A 15,207-nucleotide genomic window follows, 5' to 3' on the forward strand; every position below is an offset into this window, starting at 1 on the left:
CTTTAGGAACTTGTACCAAATGCATGTGGGGAATGGGACAGAGCCCCATAGGCATGACCCTGCCCCCCTCGCATTCAGCTATGAAATTTGTGGTGTTTGGATGCTCCTCAAGCATCGAGCAATTGTGCATACATATGTGAATCCTGCAAATGTGAACCTAGAGGCTTGCACCGCCAACCTCTGAGCATCTCCACCCAGCTGCTCTTGCTCCTTACTATTGCGACCTGTTCCCTTGTACATTTTGAACACACAATGGATGTATAGATGGAGCAACACCCTCCACTTTCTTTATGATCTCCCTTTGGGGAGGTTGTGCCGATTGATGCTAGAGGGACAGAGCAAGCGAAATGGCAGTGATGAGGAAGAGCACCTCCTGAGCGATGGGAGCCCTCTAAGAGCTTCTTGCCCATGAGCTCTCCACAGTTTGGGCTGAACACTGCTTCTGCCTGATGTTGCTTAGGAGTGGATACACTTGCACCGGGGTGGCTAAACTTTGCCCCTCCAGTTGCTGCTGGACTCCAATTCCCATCAGTCCTAGCCACCATGACCAATGGTCAGGGATGATGGGAGTTGTACTACAACAACATTTGGAGGCCCACAAACTAGCCACCCCTGATGTACATACTTGCTGCATGAGGAGAAGTGTTCATTTGGGAGCCTTGTATTTGCATCAAACCCGCATAGTGATTCGCACTGGAGTTATAGGGAGAGTTTGGTTTTTGAGGTTGTTTTTTTTTGGGGGGGAGGTGAGGCTGGAAATGATAAGGGGCAAATAACTATTGCAACGGGACATCTTAACAATAAAAGTTCTCAAGTTTGATTGCCTCCCATTCTGTACAAATCTTTAATATCTCGTGCCGCCTTGCTCACTGGGGAAAGCTTTTGTTTCTCAATCTGTAATCAAAGCAACAAACAGTAAGGTCATTTCCTAGAGATTACATGGCAACGGAAGAAAGTCTGGGACTGTGTGAGTCTCTGCTCCAAATAGCTTTTATTTAGGTGGGGGAACGCTCTCGCTCTTTGCATTGTACCTTCTGCACTTCATGCAGCCCTTTAAAACCTACCAGAGTGTGTGGTTTGGGGGTAAGATAGGTAAAGGTAAAGGGACCCCTGACCATTAGGTCCAGTCGCAGATGACTCTGCGGCACTCATCTCGCTTTACTGGTCGAGGGAGCCAGCGTACAGCTTCTGGGTTATGTGGCCAGCACGACTAACCCGCTTCTGGCGAAACCAGAGCAGCGCATGGAAACACCGTTGATCTTCCTGCTGGAGCAGCACCTATTTATCTACTTGCACTTTGACGTGCTTTTGAACTGCTAGGTGGGCAGGAGCTGTGACCGAGCAACGGGAGCTCACCCCATCGTGGGGATTCAAACCGCTGACCTTCTGATCGGCAAGCCCTAGGCTCAGTGGTTTAACCCACAGCGCCACCCTCGTCCCCGGAGGTAAGATAAATTTATATGAATTTCTATTTCTGAGGCACATTATTGTGCTGGTTGTTGTAAAGTGGCCTTGATTAAATAACTTCAGAGTAAAACTGCTGCAAAGAATGGTATTGCATATTAGACAATAATTGCAAGCTCAACGTGAAGATCATGCTTGATTCCTCTTCTAGAACATGGGAGGGAGGATAGTCGGTAGAGCCTGAGACTCTTAATCTGAGGATTGTGGGTTCGAGTCCCACGATGGGCAAGAGGTTCCTGCATTGCAGGGGGTTGGACTAGATGACCCTGTGGTCCCTTCCAACTCTACAATTCTGGGATTCTAACTGTTGATGTACATGGAGTGTAGAGGTGTTTCTGTGTTTGCTCTGAGTACAGTATTTATCGCTATTGTTGCAAGCACTTGGTTTGTTACCTTATGAAAAAGTTTCATCCCTCTTAGTCCCAGTCATCACTCAGGTCATACTTTCTGGTCTCACAGATTCAGTGTGTTTGCACATCTTACGGTGTTGGAACTCTTCAGGGGAGAATAATTTTACATGAGGTTATGGGAAGATAAGAACTATTCCAAAGATACAGATGCCTCTTTTCATTCTGTAACCGTTCAACGTCTCCTGAGTGAGATCTGCTCTTCCCTTGTCCCCCATTTCATCTGATGCAATGCTTGGCACTGGGAGGTGCGTGGCAGGCACTGAGCTCATTAGCAGCCTCTTAGAAAGGGCCCTTTGATCCACACCCTTATTGAAAGGTTGAAATGAGTCATGAAAGTTCAGTCCTGTCAGATCCATTTGCATCTTTCTCAGTGTGCATGTGTGAAAGACAAGGAAAGTGCCATACCAGACCATCAAGATGCAGCTGCCAAGATGATCCAAATTAAGCCAAATTAAAACTCTTCTAGTCCAACAGATAGCATTATAATCCCTTGACTAATTTTGAGAGATGAATCTGTAGGGGAAATAACAGTGTAGCTCTAGTTTACAGGTGGGAACTGCTTCAGAAAGATAAACACTGCATCATCATCATCATCATCATCAATGCCCTAAGAATGTTCCCCATATCAGATACTCCTAATACAGGCTTTGGGGTGTCAGCAATAGAAAGCACGAAGAAGCATAAGCAATTAGTGTCTGTATAGAGTTAGCAAAACACTTTAGCAAAACATGAATTATAATTGGTGCAAAACTCTGATGTGGAAAGTTTAGTGTCTATGCGGTTCATTATGAAGATACAGCAATTTAAGTAGAGGCAGGGTTAAGTGATCTGCTAAAGGTTTGGAATCAATAGAAATTATGGAAAGGCAGCTCATGGTCTCACACTCCCAGGACGGTTACTTAATTCCTGGCTCTGTCTTACCGCCTGTCATCAGCAAATATAACTAGGGCTGCCACCTTGTTACTACAGGAATTATCCAATCTCATGTCATTACCCAGGAGATTTAGCAATAACTCTACGCAAGATCCTGGAACAAAACATGCTCATGAGCTTTTGCCTGGTTACTATGGCTTGCAGTACAACCAGCAAGCCCTAGTAACCAGGCAAAACCACCTGTATGGGAAGAGTGTGCCGAGCACAAGCTTTAATTAATTTGCAGCACTACTACCAAGGAAAGCAGATGTACACAAAGTATTTCACTGGCTCAGTATTTAGAGCTATCCTATCAGGCTTCTAATTATATTCTTGTAGTTGAGGGGTGTGTGTCTGTGTGATGTGATATAATGTGATGTGTGTGGTATTCATTTCTTTTCTGTGCTTTGTTTGCAGAATATAGGGTTGCGTATTTCCAAAAGTGAAAATTTATGAGCTCTTTTTTTTTTGGCAAAGTCTAAAAAAGAAAAGAAAAAAGAGAGGGTGAGTTTTGGAGCTGCTTTAATTTTTTTTTTTTGCCAAAATCTACACTACCAACATGGGCTGCCATATGTCCTGATTTTTCCGGACATTTCAGCGATTTTTGCCTGGACACTGTTTATGGGGGCTGAATACTGGCTATGTTCAGGAAATTCCAGAAGTATGGCAACTCTTGCAGAATACAACAATTCCAGCTTTCATTCAGGGAAACAAAATTTCTAGTCCTTACAGCCACAGTGAAAAAAATTCACAAATGTCCGGCAAAATTTCAGAAGCCCCCAAGGGGAAGACGAAGATGGTTTCCTTTGAGACCACAAAGAACTAGTATTTGATTTGCAGTTTCCTGGAGCTAAGGGGCCTGGTTTTGTGGGTTGAGTGGCTGGGACAAATATAAATGGCAAAGTTGTTGTTGTTGTTGTTGTTGTTAGCGTTTAGAACCTTTCCCCTCATCTACTTACCATGTCATCTGCCATGCCCATGCTTCCATCTTCATTGGGGTGCAGTAGATATTTGCCTGTCGAAGCCATGGTGCCAGCTGACAGACGGCAGAGCATTTTAAATATGTGGGGGCTACAGAACAGTGTAATAGGAAAAATAATCTTAGGTGCTAGAGAGGTGGGTTGCTGGCCTTACGTGCAGTGCTATTTTTCTAGAAAAAGAGGTACCAGAACTCACCATGAGCACCTTCCTTGTTCTCTTAAAATGGCCATGGTGCTCCCACTTGAGAGGTGCTGGAACTGAATTCCAGCGAGTTCCGGCTGAAGGGAGGGGAAGCCCTGCTTGCATGATTCTTTATCATTTGTTTATGGCTGACTTCACCCCAAAGAGCTACCTGTCAAATCGCTCCAAATCCCAACAGTTCATGGAGCCCTTCCCCAAAAAATATGGCAGCCTTTTAAAACTTTGTACTTTGAAACAGAATAAAAGTTATGCAGAAAAGGCAAATATATGCACTTGATTTCCTTGGCACAACACTTGGGTCACCTTGGTGTGGAATTTGGTGTCTCTGTCTGTGTGTGTGGTGGCTGGGAGCGTTCTTCATAGGCAGGGAATGCAGTGTGCATAGAGCCCCGATGAATACGCAATGGCGCTGTGCCTTCCTCTCTCAGGGTGGGGAATGCTTTGTGATTGTGACCATGCCAGTTTTTCTATTTTTTTTTTTACTGGCTCAGCTGGTGGAGATTATATGAAAGTCAGTTGATGCTCTGCAGGAGCCAAGCAGTTTCCCCTCCCTCCCTCCTCTTTTTTTGTTTTTTGTTTTGTTAAAAACAAACCCTTCTATACATAGACCGAAAAATACTGCACCAGAATCAAAACTAAGCTTTCTCTGAATAGTTTTGAAACTGTCCCAAAGTAGCACTGAGACCCTGCCAAAGTTAACACTGCGCAGCCGAAACGACGATGGAAACATCAGCCAAAAGGCATTAAGCTTCAAATGCTTTTCATAGACTGCTGCTTTCCCTGGGAGAACAACGATGGGGTCCAGCAGAAGACCACCTCAATTTTATTTCTGCAGCCACCTTATCCCGCCTTTTGGCAGTCTTCAGGTCCCAGGCAGTTTATTCTTCTTTCTCAACATCTGGTTTTGTAGATGTTGGCATCAGCTGGGATTGAGCCCCTTAAGCTTTGCGCTAGTTCCCCGCCTGGTCAGCCACTTGGGGTTGCTTAGTGAAGAAGTAGCAGCACTCTCCCATCTTACACTATGGGGCCCCATGCTTGGAAATCCACTAGTTCTTTCTAACCTGGTGTGACCATAAGCACAACCACTACCAGTCTTCCTCCCCACCCCACATCTTTCTGCTTCCCTATCTGATTTCCTGTCTTGCTTTCTGCATACCCTCCCACCCCTGCCATTGCATCCAGTTCCCACAGCCACCAAGTTAAGAACAGGGCTTGCAAATTGGTGTAGTCTTTGTTTCGTCCTCCCACAGATCTCCATCAGTGCACCATCTACCCCCATTCCTGAGCCTTCTGGGACTCACACGTCAACTTTTTATATAAAAATAATAATTTTTATTACATCTCCAAAAATATTCCAAAACATTTATCACCGTAGTATACAGTTTTGATGTGCTTAGTAGTTTATGATTCTGTGATGCTGCCAGGAGGTGAATTAAGACCAGCAGTGAAACCGGGTCTATTTGTTTCCATTCTGCTATGACTCGTGGTGCAAACACGTCAGTGGAGACAACCCAGTACAGTACTCCTCTCAGTTAGTTTACACCACACTGCCCTCCCTGCTGCCTCTCCTGCCCCTCCTGGCAAGCAGCAGGGACTCATTTGCCAGGGGGTCAGGTAAACAAACCTGTTCCATCGTGCCATCTACTACTGGTTTTATTGAAGAAGAATGCCTGACAGAGGGACTGCTGTACTCCCTTCTCTGGTACTGCTCTCCGTTGAAACCCAGTCTCTTTCCAGAATTATGCTACTATTGGTAGCTTTTGGGAACTTGACTTCTTGCCTTCCTTTGGTTACATTACCTGCCTTTGGAGTCTTTGACTCCTTCCTCTAGTCTAGAAATTGAACTGAGCCTACCCTGGACTGTAGGTGGAGCTTAAACATTGCTGTATGGGGGCCTGACTCTCCTACTGGACGCTGATAGGCTTAGGAAATGCTGAGTGCAGTGATAGCATGGCAAGTGGCTTCCTTACATTACTGGTACATAGTGAGAGGAAGAGGAGCCAAGCACTGCTTATAACAACATGTACTTTGGGACTCACTTTAACACTGCCGATTCACACCAGGGTAGGTTTGGGCAGGGTCTTCAGGGAGTATAGTATTGATCAATCCGTCTGTTTTGACTGATTTGCATTTTCAGTCCATTGGAACTCAAACGTTACATTGCAGATTTTCTTCAATCAATATTTGAAAAATTAACTGTCTCGGGGCAGAAATGGGCAAATTTGCATCCCCTCCCCAATGTCAATTAGCCACATGGGATTCAAGCTAGTTAGCAACATGGGATTCAGGCTAGTTAGTCATTACTTTATGACATGAACTGACAGGTCATTTCCTTTGTATTCAAGACCACCTGATTAAAATGTGGCTTCTTAGATCCCTCCCCCGCTGCATTCTGCCATTGGCAAGTGGTAGAATTTTGGTTATGTGAATCAACTATAATGAGATACTGAGGTTTAATCCAGTTTTGTAACAGTTGCACAACTCTACACAGACACTTTTCCTTTTCAATTAAGAGTGAATTAACCAAGGTTTATGTTCATTCATCTGGTAACAGGATTAAGCTAATATGAGATAAACCACTCTTAAATCAGAGAGACATTCCACAAGAAGCTTAGCTAGTTTAGCTAAAACGGCTGGAGAATTGGGGGAGATTCCTTCTGGATGTTTTAAAAAGGAAAGGATCATATTATAATCTTTTGGAAATTTAAATCAAATATGTATAAAATCCTCCCTTCAAACCTATAAACCTTTTGAGCTATATTGGAAATAATTCCAACAAAACTAGCTCATGCATTTTGGTATCTGCTTTCAGCCATACTGTAGTCTTGAAGCTGTGTTAAAGTAACTAAATATGCACATACAAACAAGATGTAGGTCTGAGCCAAACTTTTACAGCATTCTTTATCTGGAAAAGGTCTTATTTAAGGCGCAGCATTTTCTACCTTTTGACTTAAGTTTCCAAGAGAACAAGCAATTTTTTAAAAAATGTAACAAATTTAAATAGAACAATAAATGTTTAAAAATGTAAAAAAAAAACAGAAAAAGAACAGCTCAAATAAAACTGATCATCTATTGAAAGGTCAGGCAAATACATGTGAGCAGTACATGTGAAAAGGCTCTAGGAGTCTTGGTAGACCACAAACTTGACATGAGTCAACAGTGTGATGCAGCAGCTAAAAAAGCCAATGCAATTCTGGGCTGCATCAATAGGAGTATAGCATCTAGATCAAGGGAAGTAATAGTACCACTGTATTTGATAGTGTTTCCTGCTTGGCAGGGGGTTGGACTGGATGGCCCTTGTGGTCTCTTGGTACTGGTCAAGTGCAACTAAGGAGAGTATTTCACAACTAAGGTGCCACTATCGAAAAGGCCCTGTGTCTGGTTGCATCATATCTAAAGGCAGTAAGACCTCTGAAACAGATTATTTAAAAGACATGGGGCTTCAAAAGTTGTTTTCAAATAGCAGGTGCACATACATTCACCTCTTTTTTTGATGGGGGGGTGGAGCTGCTGATAGGTTGCTGCTAACAACCTGAGAGTCTGCAGATGGATTGAAAATGAAAGCACCCGTTCTTGGGTTTTTTTATCCCTTTCTTTTTTAAAAAAATGCATCTACTTTTGCAACTTTAAAATATAATCCTGTAATAGAAGAGGAGGGTGACAGGTGTTACATGCCAAAACAAATGTGTTTTGTCTTGGAGGAAATAAAATCTCGGTTCTAGGCAAAGAGCAAATCAAGGCTATGTAGTTTGGAAATACCTTCGTTAAAGACCTCCTTGCTACAAAGTTATTCTGTATTTAGAAAGATAGGTTTGTCCCTGCTTTTTCACTTCCTAAATTAGGCGCTCTCTTTTTTTGGTTAAAAAAAAGCTTCCTGTTTATATAGCATCTAAATATGTTGGGTGTATAACTTGGTGACACATATAACTTGATGACACGTTGGGATCTAAAAATATTGCCTCTAACAGCATGTTTTTGTGCATCAAGAGGATGCTGCTCCTGTGGAGGAGTAGCAGAAATATCCTGCAGGTTTTATTCCAAATTTCTGAGGTTTCAGAAGGGAAACGGAGCTTACATTGTGGAGAAATTGTTCTTTTTTTCAGCTTTTCCTGACAGTCACTTTGAAATAAAACATTCTTCAATTATTGTGGCATTTGACACGTGGAATCTGTAGCCACTAATGTTTTGCCTTGACAGAAAATTCAACTTTTAACATTTTGTGTCGTGTACTATTTTGGTCTTGTAAAAGTTGAAGAAAGAACCTTTGTTCTCCATCAGAGCAGGAGGAAGCAAAAAGGAGTTACGCTGTGTTTTGTTCCCTTTTCTTTTGACCTTACGAAGTTCCCCAGTCAGCCATTGTAGCAACCAGCACATGTATGTCTTCTGGGACCCTTCATTAATCTACCAGCTCACAACCCAGCCAGCCATGGTTAAAACATAGTGCTGAAATTTTAGATAGTCTAAGATTTCCCCTTCAAATCTTCAGTTAATGGAGTCCTTCTAGAAATTAGGGTGTTGAACTTAAAAACACGTATACCCACCAAACAAAGGCTGCAGATCCGTCTCACGACAGCAGGTATGGTGGACCTGTGGACCTCCAGATGTTGCTGGACTACAATTCCCATCATCCATGACAATTTCCAGGCTGGTGGGGGTAGGAATCCAACATCATCTGTAGGGCCACAGGTTCACCATCTCTGCATATTAAGCGTATTAAGAGATGGGCAGCCAGATCACATGTATTTTTACTCAATGGTTATGGGAGAGAGGATAGCCTAAAAAATATCAGGTAGCAGATGGTAAGACCATTCTCAGAATCCTGGAGAGACGTTGCCAATACTAGACAGATGAAATAATCTGACCTGTGACAAGACAGTGTTCTTAGTTTCCTTGAAACAGAATGGGACTTACTCCCTAGTAAGTGCCTAAGGTAGCAGGTTTGGTTAATAAAGTCTTTTTGATTTTATGATGGAAGTTCATGTAGGAAATGTTATGGAAGTCAGACCCCAATGGTAAATTTTTAGTCTCGCATTTCAGGAGAATATCTACATATGTAAGTGTGGATAGAATTGTGCAGTGTAGGCTGTACTGATTCTTGCTTAGGAAACACCTTGTTTTATTTCAGTCAGGAATGGTTATTGGATGAAAAAGAGTTAAACATTTCATAAGTCATCCAAACCACCCAAACTAACTCAGTGGAATGCCTGAGAGTGTGCTTTGAAAATCTTTCAGGTGGGCCTTCACTGGTGACAAAATAACAGAGTAAACAGAAGAAAATAATGTATAATGACAGGTGTGTGGGGCCTGGTGAGCGTGGTTGGAGAATAGCAGTCTAATGGACCAAACTAGATCTGTGGTAGACTTAATTTGGCCCATGAACCAGAGATTTCCTGTGCCTGGTATAGGTCTCCAGCCTTAGCAGTAACTGAAGGACAGTTATTCCAATTATTTGAAATGCCAAGAGTCCATTCTACTTCTAATTATGCTTCTTTCACTTTGCAGATGACAGAAGGGAGACACTGTCAGGTACAGCTTCTGGATGACAGGAAGTTGGAGCTGCTGGTTCAGGTGAGACACCTGCATTTCTGGCATCATTATATCATTTCAGTACTGCTTTATACCAGCCTCTCCAGTTCAGTGGTCTCTATCAATGGCTCTAAGATGGTACTTGCTTTTTAAAAGCTGGGGATGCACTAGTTGAAAAGCCCTGCTGTGTGGGGGCCAAATACCTACCTCAGCCAGGTGAGCATTATGCTGTAACTTGCAACCTGTATACATTTACCTGGTAGTAAGTCTCGTTGGATTCAGTGGGAGTTGCTTTTGAGTACACATGGATATAGTGTCTCACTGCCAGTTTCACATGAGCCACTGCTTGATGATGAAGATAATGATGCTTTGATATTTTAAAGGTAGTGTCAGGGGGACTCCCTACAGGGACCCTCTCCCAGTCATCCTGACCAGCACTTCGCCCAGTGACAGCACTAGCAGCGGGTCAGGAGGAGGGAATGAGGAATGGAGCGGGGTGGAGAGAGAGAGGGCTCTCAGACGTGTCAAAGCCTAGGCTAGGGGGAGGCGCTTTGGGGTGCCCAGGCTTTTATGCTGGTCCAAGACACGAAGGAAGCCATTGCCAGGTTCTGAATCGGACTAGGCAGTCATGTTTTCTGATATCTCTGCACTGTAAATAATATGCACAATAAAACTCTGAAAGACAGAGTGGACTGGAGTGTCTTTACTCGAGAGTAGCCGCAACAATTCCTTGACAGGTACCGGTAGGTAGATTATCTGTATGGATTTTAGTCTTTAAGTTAGTGGGAGAAGCTCTTTTCCAGTGAGGGTTGCATTCCCTCATGAGCAACTTTCAAGGAGCTGTAAGTCAGTGGTGGGCGGGACCAGAGGCAAAAGGTGGGTGGAGGAACAACTGTACAGTAGGTTATGGTTCAGCCACACCAAAGCCATATGTTTCTATATGCACTCCCACACACAGGCTCATTGTTGTCATGGGAACATCGGAAGCTTATGCCAAGTCAGACCATTGATCCCTCTAGCTCAATATTGTCTACCCTGACTGGCAGTGGTTCTCCAGGGTTTCAGGCAGCAGTCTCTCCCAGCCCTACCTGGAGATGCTAGGGGTTGACCTGAGACCTCCTGCATCCAAGACAGATGTAGTAGAGTACCACTGAGCTTATGGCTCTTCAGAGACCCTGGAGAGCTGCTGCAAGTCAGAGCTGTGAGTACTGGACTAGATGGAGTCTGATAGTCTGGTGTATGGCAACATCCTAGGAATCTCTCCGGTTTTGCCCATCCCCTATAATATCGAGATAGAAGAGAATTTGTAACATAGGTAAGAAGTTTTGTTGATATAATGTATCTTGTATCATCGCGTGCAAAAAAAAATCACTTTGTCACACTAAAGGTCCATTGATTTCAGTTGGTCTACAGCAAACATTAAAAATCATCATGCACCATGGCTGCAGAAGTAGATATATTTGTACAAGAAGGGGAGGTGGTCTTAACACACATTTTCTGTTTGCACAGAGAGCTGTTGGGGGTAAAAGCAGAAAACAAAGGTTCCATGACCTGTAAGGTTCGCTTGTCTATAGCCCTGGTTCAAATACAGCTTGTTATGTACAGAACGCAAGAATGCCATCTAATCCATATCATTCTCTTCAATAGCCCAAGCTCTTGTCACGGGAATTGTTGGATCTGGTGGCTTCCCATTTCAACCTCAAAGAAAAGGAGTATTTTGGGATAACATTCATAGATGATACGTAAGTTTATGGAGGCATTTTGTAAACCACTGTTTTGAGCTACCGGTAGTTGCCAATGAATGATGATTGGCTTCTTCAAAAAAAGATTTTTCTAATTGTTGGGTAATAACATAGCCAATAATAGCTTTCCATTTGCTGCACCTTTGCTTTGTCCGTGTCTGTTTCATTTCCACAATTAACTGACTTCTGGGGATTGGCCAAGAAAATAGCCCAATGTGCAAGTTTCCTGTAGCAGGAGGCCACCAACAGACTCATGAGTTAAAGCAGAATCCAACCACATGCTTAACAAATATTAACTCCAGTGAAAAAGGCACTGTACAGAGAAATTGTCCATAGACCAAAGAATATTTTGAAAAATCACAGACATTACTTCCTCCAGACTTTGGTAAATAGTTGGGACCGTCTTCTGAAACATCAGCTGAAGATGCCATCATGCAGTACATGATTTGGGACTAGGGTACAGGTAGCCCAATGGTGCCCTCCTGCTGCTGTTGTCCTTGAACTGCAGCTCCTGTCAAATGCAGCCAGGGATTATGGGAGTTGAAGTCCAACAATACTGATTGCCGCTGGACAAGGGTATACAGTCATATCTTGAGTTGCAAATGCTGCAGGTTGTACTCCGCGCCGAACCGGGAAGTACCGGAACGGGTTACTTCCGGGCTTCGATGCTTGTGCATGCGCATGCGCAGAAGTGCCAAATTGCGTCACGTGTGTGCACAGACGCAGTGCTGTGGGTTTTGAATGCTGTGGGTTGCGAACGTGCCTCCCGCACGGATCGCAACCCGAGGTATGATGGTATTTGGAATTGCTTTCTCCAGTGTAACATAACCATGCATGTGTGCTTAGTTCATTGAGGGAGGTCCTGCTGTGTCCCCCCAGCTTTCTGAAGTACAGTGCGTAGGGATACAGCACCATGGCCTTTTCACTACTGGAAACCAGACTGATCTCCCTTCTGTCTGCTTTCTTCAGCCAGCTAATTTCTTTTGGTTTTAAGGCACGCTTTTACAATGTGATAACGGTACTGCAGCGTCTTTCTTTTTTAAAAATTATGGTTTATCATGAGTTGTCAGATGTGTGAAGAGTCCTAAAATGGAGTAAAAACAAAACAAAACCTGGAGTGTACAGGTGAAACTCGGAAAATTAGAATATCGTCGAAAAGTGCATTTATTTCAGTAATACAAGTTAAAAGGTGAAACCAATATATGAGATAGATGCATGGCATGCAAAACAAGATATGTCAAGCCTTTATTTGTTGTAATTGTAATTATTTGTCGTTAGGCGGGTCAATTATAAACGGAATGTAATTAATGAAATGTAATACAGGTAGTGATGTTTAATTTTGTTTATTTTTGTATTATTGTAACTATTTGTTTTATTACAGTGGAATTTCCAAAAGAAAGCAAACTAAAAGAAAAATAAAAAATAATAAGTTGCATTACTGAAATAAATGCACTTATTCGACGATATTCTAATTTTCCGAGTTTCACCTGTATATTTGTTGTTCAGTCGTTTAGTTGTGTCCGACTCTTTGTGACCCCATGGACCATAGCACGCCAGGCACTCCTGTCTTCCACTGCCTCCTGCAGTTTGGTCAGACTCATGTTGGTAGCTTCGAGAACACTGCCCAACCATCTCGTCCTCTGTCGTCCCCTTCTCCTTGTGCCCTCACTCTTTCCCAGCATCAGGGTCTTTTCCAGGGCGTCTTCTCTTCTCATGAGGTGGCCAAAGTATTGGAGCCTCAGCTTCAGGATCTGTCCTTCCAGTGAGCACTCTGGGCTGATTTACTTAAGAATGGATAGGTTTCATCTTCTTGCAGTCCATGGGACTCTCAAGAGTCTCCTCCAGCACCATAATTCAAAAGCATCAATTCTTCACCGATCAGCCTTCTTTATGGTCCAGCTCTCACTTCCATACATCACTACATCACCTGTATATGTGTAAGGAATGAAATCTTTTATTACACAGTTACTCTTGTTGCAGTTGTGTAGCTTCAAAATGCATCTAGAAAGGCAGCATCAGATATTCTTCCTGTGGGTGCAGAAGTCTATATTATTCACCTGTTTCAGACGTTTTACAGCTTCTTAGGGACTTGGTGGGGACAAATGGTAGTATAAGAGAGTACTGTACTTAATGTACTTCCTATTTGTCACTTCTCCACTCCAGCTCTCTATCTCTCTCTCCTCTCACCCAAGATTCAAAATGTATGTTTGCCTCTCCATGATTCAGGTGGAAATTTGTAGTGGTGGGAAGTGGTGTGAGTTGCAATTTGGAGCAGGGAAACAGTGATCAGGGAAAGGGTTAAACGCCCATCTCCAGCATTCCCATCTCAGAAAGCTGCACTCCTACCCTTTTGCTAACATGTGAGCCTATGCTTTCTGTTACACGAGTGCTGGGCTTCCTGTTGCTGCATATTATCACCCTTGTTAAATCTCCCTGAAGATTTCTGTGTTGTCATCAGTATATTTTTGGAAGAACATTTCACACTTGGGAAAGCCTTCCTGGAAAATAGAGGCGGAGGGTGGGGGGATTTTTAATTGTCTCTGTTTATACGTCTTTTGTCTTTTCCACCATTGGAAAATGTTTTCTTTTTATAAATACCTTTTGGGATTCTATTTTCAGGTGTTCTGGTTTTTTTGGGGGGGGGACAGGCTGTTTCTGTGGTGATACTTTTCTCACTTCCAGCCTCCTGCCCAGTAGCATTTCCACCCAGTGATCTTGCAAAAATAACTTCTTAAGTTTTACAGAAATGACTGGTATCCAGGGCCAGCCCTACCGTTGAGCAGCATGAGGCAATCGGCTCAGATGGCATATGCTGTGGGGCAGTGGCTGCAGCCACTTGGTTGTTCCTCTCAGTTGGAAGACAGAGCTGTGGGTGATTCATGACCTTTCATGCACCCCTTACACCAGCCTATTGCCCTCAGTTACATTATCTCATCACCAGATTCAGTTTCTAATTCAGCCAGCTTCTGTACAAGGACCACCTTCTTCTTTGCCTCAGGCAGCAAAATGTCTTGGGCTAGTGTTATCCTTACAAAACAAAGCAGCTTTTGCTTTGACAAGTTATAGGGAGCTTGAAAGCTCATGTCAATGTGATTCTCCATTTAGTTGCTTTTTTGTGTATGAATTTAGCAACCACCAGAGGGCAAACGAGCTCTTTTCAATTAGAACTTTATCTCTCAGTTTTCTAACGCAGTCCACATGGTGGAGGGATGACACCACTTTCTCTCCTGTAAAATCCACAGGGCAAACTGTGCTTGTGGCAAGGACTTAGTGACTCAGACCCTCTATAGGCAGTGACCTGGTGGTTAATAGTACATTTTGCTTGCAAATGAGTCCTTCCTATCTGCCGGGCTATTCCTTCTGCACAGATTCTATTGCAAACCTATTAGAAGCCACGTTGGCTGTGGGAAGTATAAATAATGGTTGCTTAGAACAATTGGCTTTTTCCTGCTGTCATGCTTGATTTCTTAATGCAGAGGAACTGGGGCTGGTGAAGTGGCAGGCGACTCCTTTGATAATGACCCACCTTCTGGTATATACAGTGGTACCTCTACTTACGAATTTAATGCGTTCCGAACGCACATTCATAAGTTGAAAAAATTTGTAAGTCGAATCCCATAGGAATGCATTGGGAGAAAAAAATCGTAAGTTGAAGCAACCCTATCAAAAAATTCGTAAGTAGAAAAAATCCTATCTAAACCGCATCCAAGATGGCGGACGGAGCTCCATTCGTAAGTAGAGTTATTCGTAAGTAGAGGTACCACTGTATAATATACAGCATACTGTATTTGAGGAAGCTTCTTTTTCAAAGGGGGAAAGCTCCATTTTTGAAGATCAGCTCAAAGTTATTGAGCTTACCTTGCAAGGGAAAAAAAATCCTGTTTTTATGGGGTTCAACTCACAGTTCTGCAGCTTCTCTAGGAAAGGAAAGGGACCCATTTCTACAGTTTCCAGACAGATAATCTAATCAG

General features: G+C 43.2%; 1 protein-coding gene across 9 annotated transcripts in view; it reads left to right on the forward strand.

The window, feature by feature from the left end:
- Positions 1-15,207, forward strand: part of FRMD4B (FERM domain containing 4B) — a 229,029-nt gene that overhangs the window by 104,340 nt on the left and 109,482 nt on the right. For 7 of the 9 annotated variants that reach the window (XM_035106673.3, XM_035106669.3, XM_035106671.3 and 4 more), the window contains 2 exons: positions 9,471-9,536; positions 11,142-11,236. In XM_035106673.3, coding sequence (XP_034962564.3) covers positions 9,471-9,536; positions 11,142-11,236 — 161 coding nt within the window. Of the gene's footprint in view, positions 1-1,024; positions 1,446-9,470; positions 9,537-11,141; positions 11,237-15,207 lie in introns of those variants that run through there. The other 2 variants (XM_088662424.1, XM_088662426.1) reach the window with 2 other exon arrangements.

Source organism: Zootoca vivipara, chromosome 2 (genome assembly GCF_965207765.1).
Source record: "Zootoca vivipara chromosome 2, rZooViv2.hap1.1, whole genome shotgun sequence".
Lineage (NCBI taxonomy): Eukaryota > Metazoa > Chordata > Lepidosauria > Squamata > Lacertidae > Zootoca > Zootoca vivipara.